Genomic DNA, 6,996 nt, shown 5'->3' on the forward strand with positions numbered 1-6,996 from the left:
CAGCGCCTTACCACTAGGAATTTGCACTGATAGCACAAAGGTGGCACCTCTGGCTGTTCGAATCCAGATAGTTCAGACTGAGTCAGAATCATCTTGATGGAACTAACACTAATGGCATGTAATGAAGAGCCCTGGTGGTGCAGTGGTTAAGCTTTCAGCTGCTAACTGAAGAGTCAGTGGTTCAAATCCCCCAGCCATTCCAGGAGAAAGATGTGATAGTTTACCTCTGTACAGGTGACAGCCTTGTACATATGGGACACTTCTATTCTGTCTTGTAGGATTGTTATGAGTTAAAAAACAAAACAAAACCCAGTAAAACATTTTTTGCTTGCCTTTTAGTTTAACATGCAATGATTCTTAAATGTATTTTTAGAAGCTATAAATTGGAATTTTTTTATTGTAAAATATGTGCAGCAAGGGAGCTCTGGTGGTCTAGTGGCAAGAAGTCACACTGTTGTTTGAATCCACCAGATGTTCTGCTGGAGAAAGAGGGGCAATCTCCTCTTGTGCCAGTCAGATTCGACTCCACAGTACATGACAAGAAAAACAAAAACAAAAAAATATGTGCAGCACACGTCTGTCATTGTAGAACTTTTGAAGTGTACATTCGTATGAGTTACCATCACCATGCTGTGCTGTTGTGACCACCATCTTTTCCCAAACCCTTTTTATCACCTCAAAAAAGAGCCACTCTCAGCCTGGGCCCCCTGTGCAGAAGCACCTGGAGAGCTTTTTGAAAATGCTCCGGCCTGGTGACCATCATATGCATTCCCAGGTGATGGTCACTGTGTGTGGGTGGACATTTGCGACTCTAAAGAAAGCATCACCAGCTTTAAGCCCGCGGGGACTTGACACCAGGAGGTGAGAGCCCTCTGGTACACCAGGCTTGGCATTTGGCACCAGCAGAGGGCACACAGAGCAAAGGCATCTTTGTGTCCACCTTGTGCTGAGCAAACCCCACACACAGACCCTCATCCCTGTGCCAGAGGAAGTGGTTTAGGGTTTCACCAGGACACCCAGAGGCCAACCAAGGTAAGTCAACACCAGCAGAGGACAAAAACCAGCTTGTGCAATCTTTGTAGATTTGGGGAAGACCCAGGCATGTGTGATTATCATCCTTCTCTGATAACCTCCAGGCATTTCCAGGCTTGGAGAATCCCAGCCTGGGAGTTAAGCTTCCCCAGAAGCGTGGAGTGCTTTCTTGGAAAATGGAAGCCTTTACATGGAGGTGGCCTCTATTGGCATTTCTCCTTTTAAACAACAATTCTGAAATAACCTGCAGAAATACACATGTGTATGAGAATGTTCAACTCTAAAAATCAAACAAAAAAGCTCCAATTGGAAAGAATGCTAAAGTGTCATTTAGGCTTTGTAGAGTTGTGGAGTCATTTGTGACTCAACATCAACTTTACTAACAATAGAAGGAAACCCTGCCGAGTCCTGTATCATCAGGTGACACCGGATGAGGCGGAATGATGCTACATCCTAGCACGGAATATGTTGTATTTGCACATGGATAATGTGTGTGTCATGCTTTTTTGCAAAACTTTAAAAGCCTTTGTGTATCAGTACCTTTTGTATGCTATATTTGTGCAGATTATTACCTGTAAAAAAAAATAATACTGTATGTTGCCTTTAAAAAGAAAGACTGAACTGTTTCTACGGATGAGGTCAGAAGGCAGTAGGTTAGGGATTAAGTGGAAAAAGCAGATCACAGAACAGTGGTGTGTGATCTTGTGTTAAAATGGAAAGAAAAAGGCACGCATTGCATGTTGGCATGAGGGTTTCTCGTTGGGTGGTTTGGATCCCCAGGCACCTTTCAGGAGAATGAGGAGGCTGTATGCTCCCAGAAAGACTGCATTTTGGAAATGTGGTAGTGGGCTGCCCCGAGTGGAATTCACTTGTTGGCTGTGGGCTTGGTTTTGCTTGGGGAGAAGATAGGTGATGAAGGGGGCCTGTGAGGGGACTGAAGGAAAAGACTTCTACTTCACCTTTACAGCTCTCTAGTAGAAAGGATGAAAGTTATATAAGCTTTCAGGTCTTTTGTTCATAGGATCCCTATGAGTTGCCTAGGACTCGATGGCACTTAACAACAGCATTGAGAGAGATCAATTGGCCTAGTGGACAGAAAGTGATGCTATCAAGCCAAAGGAGGGTGACTTTTAATTTGTGGCCCTCAGGCCTGTTTTCATAGCGACCCTGTAAAGAACAGATCTGAACCATGCTCTATCCTGCACTGTTCTCAGGAATGCTGCCATGCTCAAGGTCACTCACTGCTGCAATCATTGTGTCAGTCCATCTCGTTGAGGGTCTTCTTCTCTTTTCTCGGGTCCTCTACTCCCAGCATGATATTCCCTTCCAAGGACTTCTGCCTCCCCACAACCTGCCCAAAGTGAGCCTTCCCACAGGGACAGCTGCCCCCAGCCTCATCAGTTAATAACCGTGCTGAAGACATTCCCAAGAACAGATGTCATGGGCCTAGCTACTGGCAGGCGGCAGCTGGGATGACTAGCCTATTTCCTGGCATGGGGACCTGCCCTTCTGTGGCTGCTTTCTGCCTTCAGAACCTGTGAGAGAGGCCCAATGCTGGGAGCAACAAGCCCTTTTGGACCCCAGGCAGAGTCCAAGTTCTAGAGTTTTGTTTTGCTCCCGTGCCATCCAACTAGAAAATCTTGCCTGATTAGGGTTGATCAGGCAGGGCTGATACCATCTGGCCATGTTTGTACTGACTCCAGTGACAAAACAGTCGTTTTACTGATTAACCACTGAAACCTAGTCCAGAATTAATTTGGGCTTGAACTTAGGCTGGAAAATGGATTTCATATTTGAGCATGAGGATGTAAAGTGGTAGTGTTTAGGACCCTATGTGAGGTGGGGACTATTGTATATTTAATGACAACATAGATGTCATGGAGTTCATCCTGATTCTTGGTGACACCGTATGTGTCATTTCAGCTTTGCACGGCAGAATTTTCAATGGTTGATTATTTTAGGCCACACACTGGCAGGTATTTCTTCCGAGGCTCCTTTTGGTAGCCTGAAACCTTCAAGCTTTCCGTTAGCTGCTGAGCCTGTTAACCATTTTCACCACACAGTGACTCCGAGAGATGCATGTTGTCTTGTTGAATTGGTTCTGGCGCATAGTGGCCATAGAACAGAAAGGTACCAGCTTCACGGTCACACTGTTTGAGCCCATTCTTGTGGCCACTGTGTCAGCTCGTAGAGGCACTGAAGAAATACCAAATCGTTCTTTAACACGTTGCCGCACACTTGTTAAATTGATGACTGTGCTTAGAAACACATTTGCTGTCATTTGCGGCAACATGTTAACAAGCCATTTTCCAGCCCCAAAAAGGCCACATTCACGCTGATGTTCCCATTATAAATTTTTTTTATTCAAGAATACCGATTAACACAGGGAATGGGTTAAGTCTGGAATTGTGCATATGGTCATCAGTTACATTGTGACAGGTTGTTAATTTCTTCATCATTTATTGGCACTGTCAACAGAATACTGTAAACAAGATCACTTTATATATGTTAATTGGCAATGGTCCCCAGCTAAGGTTTTCTACTATGAGTTGATACATATGTATACATATGGATATATATATATCTAAAATATGTATCCATATACAGTTAGGTATATAGATAATGCTGTGCACAGTTTTGCATGGTTACTGAGTGTCAGTAAAAATTATAAAAAACACCCATTTATAATAAAAGTGAGGATGTGCTAAGACTTGCTATTACTGGACCTTGTTTTCTGTAAAAGTGACAAGACCTGCTAGTGACAGGACAGGAGTGGATGGCACTAGTACACGTGACGGGCTCACTCTCAGACCTCGGGCCTCGGAAGCTCTTCTCCATGGGCTCTGCCCCCCAGGCTCCTGGTGTTCTCACCGACCCCTTCCACATGTCTACCTCGTGAGCTCTGCAGAGAAGCCTCCCCCACCCCCGGAGTTCCTTCCACCATACCCCCTGCTCCCCAAAGAGGATGTCTCAGGAACTCAACGTGCCCTGAGTCAAAGAGAACTTGGGGGTGAATGGCTTAACAGTTTTCATGAGAAGTCACTTCCCTGGGTAAGGAGTGAATAGGAAGTCTGGACATGGCTTTCTCCAGATGAAATGCCTGCAGTCCTCAGTCAGGGCCCAGGGAGGAGAGAACAAGACAGTGGAGCCATTCTCTCCACCTACGACATTTCTGGTTGTGTCTTGGCTTAAAAACCTTTTGAGGCTCTGAGAACCTGGTTGAAAATTTGCACCCAGTACTAAAGTTCTCAGGAGAAAGAATCCTTAAGCCAGTAAAATGGATTATGGTCGGGTTTGCATTTCATTTGTTAAGTAAGGCCTTGAAGCTTGGGACTTTATATTGCCTATGGAATCTGGCTCCCCAGGGAACGGTGTGAGGCCGTGATTGAAGCTCCTTTGCACGCCAGGTCCCACTGCTGTTCCCTTTCAGCAGCACTCTCACTTGCCTTGTGTGTTTGGTGAACTCCTGCTTGCTCTGCAAAACTCTGTGCAAACATCACTGCCTCCCTGAAGCCTCCTCTGATTTCCTGATGCTCCTTGCTCATACCTCTGCTTTCCCACTCGCCACTCTGCTTTATTTACTGTTCAAGAGTCTGTTGTCTCTAATCGGATGAGTCCCTTGATATATATCAATATATATACACACATATATAAACTACAGGGACTATACTGCATTCTCCCTTTGCATCTGAGCACAGGATGCTGGGATGGAGGTCTTCAATGAAAGTGTGATGACTGGCTGGCTAAATGAACAAATGAATGAATGTACAAGTATGTGTGAACTTGTGGAGGGAAGGAGGCAGACCAGGCAGGTGGCAGTGCAAATGACCTTATTTAAAGTAATGCGTTTGCACCGACTGCAGGGATGCTATGGGAATTCATGGCTCTGTCTGAGACTGTTAAACATGAGAGTGCCTTTCATGCCTTAACAGAAGTAGGTCGAGGACCAAATCTGTTGAAGAGTGGAAACTAAAAATAAAATCCTTGGAGATCTTTGGGTGATTAGTTATTAAAAGAGCCAAGTGCCGAGTCAGCAGCTTTGATCTGCCACCTTCCTTGACTGTCAACCAAGGCACCAGGGCCAAAGTGCTTCCTTCTGCACTTCCTTATCTACCCATGAAACACAATTTGGCTGCTAGAGAACCATCTAGAAGGAGCACGGGGAAGTCACATCAGTGCCAAGAAAGTCTCCCCTTCACTGGAGAGAATTTAGCCGCAGCCCAGGGATTTATTTGGGCTCTCCGCACTCAGGAAAAGCTCTGTCTGGTTTTGTTTGATGAGTAAAAGGAGCCACCGTGGCCCGTGACAGAACCCTGTGCCTTTCATCCACGGAGCTTAAGAAGAGAACTATCTAGCTCAGCAAGATGGACAGCAAAGCTGTCCACAGCGCTCTTGGGAAGTGGAGCAAAAGCTGAAGCCAGCGAGGGCTCCCTGGGGTGAGAGGGAAAACTTGGCCTGATGGCCTGGAGAGATGCTGAGGTGGCTGCTGCCAGGCCTTACCTCACTCTCGCAGGGTGACACCCACTGGGTCACACACACGTCTCCCAGGATGCTCAGGCGGTGGCTTTCCTTCTGCCGTCTAGGTTGACATTGAACAATGGGGAGGAGCCAGTGGGTAGGGACCCCTGGAGATGCCGCCCAGAGACCCTCCAATGGGGAAGCCTCGCACAGGGTAAAGCGTTCCCCAGGTGCACTGAGATGGTGGCACTTCCCATGCCCGCCTCGGTCCCAGTGTCCCCAGTCTCCTGCTGTCCTGTCCCTCTCTCAGCTGTGCCTGGATCATGCTCAGAGCTCCAGTGACGGGGCAAGAAGGTGAGCGCATGATGGTTTGCATAGGGGAAGCCAGCATCCTTGGTCAAAGATTATGGCACTTGAGATGAACCAGAAGCCAGCGGTCCCAGCCAGTGGTCCCAGGAGTAAGTCCAACCCCCTTGACTGGCTTCCAGAGAAGTGTTAGGGTCAAGGGCAGGCAGAGATATGGACAGGCCCCCAGCCCTCCTCAGAAGACACTGTCCAGGGCTCAAGTAGGATTTCTGGGCTTAAACCAATGTGCGCCATTGGCTCTACAGCGAGGAAGGTCAAAGCCAGGCCCCTCCCCTCCCCAGAACCACCAAGAACATTCCCTTCCCACAGACAACCCTTCCATTGATGCGTCCACCTCTTGTCAGATATTCTAAGTGAAAACATGAATTAGGCAAACTAATCAATTTGACAACTGTTGAGATTGGGGCTTTCTCTGAGTGAATGGAAGCGGCTGCTTTACTTGAAGTTGGCTAAGATGTCACTGAAAATATTGAGGAACAGGTGCGCGTGGTGATCCCTGAAGACCATGGTGGGGCGGAAGCGGATGGACTTGTCGCCACAGCCCCCCAACACTACACCTGGAAGGCAAGGCAGGAAGACAAAGAGGTCAGCACGAGGCTCGGGGTCACACGCAGTGGTGAGCATGGCATGCATGTGTCCGTCTGTCGGGCCAGGCTTCCAGCTGCCCTTCCTTCCATCTACTCATCCATCCTTCATTCCCTGTCTCTCCTGTGATTCATCTCGTTTCTCTTTCTCTCCCTTCCTCTCACACCCCGACCTCCCTCCCTAGCAGATCATGTTTCCACTTAGCCATCTACCTTCCTGTTTCCTGATGACCTATGTACCTACCTTCTGGCCTCAATCCCCAACTATTTTTTTGAAATCCAATGCTGTTGCCCCTGAACTAGGCCTTTGGATGGAGGCATCTGGAAGGGAAGTCCCTAAATAAATGGCATACGCCTGGGCTGTATCAGCACTGTGGACGGTGGCTGGGTGCTGCTTATTTAAAAGGGACCATCACCATTTACCAGTTTGGAGGAGGGGGAGGTCCTTTTCATAGTTATTCAAGCATCCCTGAAACTCAGTTATTTTACTTTAAATTAGGCCTCTCCTCTTTGCCATCCAGGATTTCTGTGGGGATCCTGTGAGTCAGCAGCACAC

The 6,996-nt window shown here is 47.4% G+C and overlaps 1 protein-coding gene and 1 pseudogene across 1 annotated transcript in view; both read right to left on the bottom strand.

Moving 5' to 3' along the window:
* Positions 1 to 3,838: 3,838 nt before the first annotated feature.
* On the bottom strand, positions 3,839 to 5,747 carry LOC102869909 (annotated as a pseudogene).
* A 440-nt stretch (positions 5,748 to 6,187) lies between these two features.
* Positions 6,188 to 6,996, bottom strand: part of ABAT (4-aminobutyrate aminotransferase) — a 46,515-nt gene continuing 45,706 nt past the window's right edge. Inside the window, exon 15 of the mRNA XM_006895237.1 lies at positions 6,188 to 6,413. Within this exon, the coding sequence (XP_006895299.1) occupies positions 6,292 to 6,413 (122 nt within the window). The 3' untranslated portion in view covers positions 6,188 to 6,291. The remainder of the gene's footprint in view (positions 6,414 to 6,996) is intronic.

Source organism: Elephantulus edwardii, unplaced genomic scaffold (genome assembly GCF_000299155.1).
Source record: "Elephantulus edwardii isolate Elephantulus edwardi_28Jun2011 unplaced genomic scaffold, EleEdw1.0 scaffold00162, whole genome shotgun sequence".
In the NCBI taxonomy this organism is placed as follows: domain Eukaryota; kingdom Metazoa; phylum Chordata; class Mammalia; order Macroscelidea; family Macroscelididae; genus Elephantulus; species Elephantulus edwardii.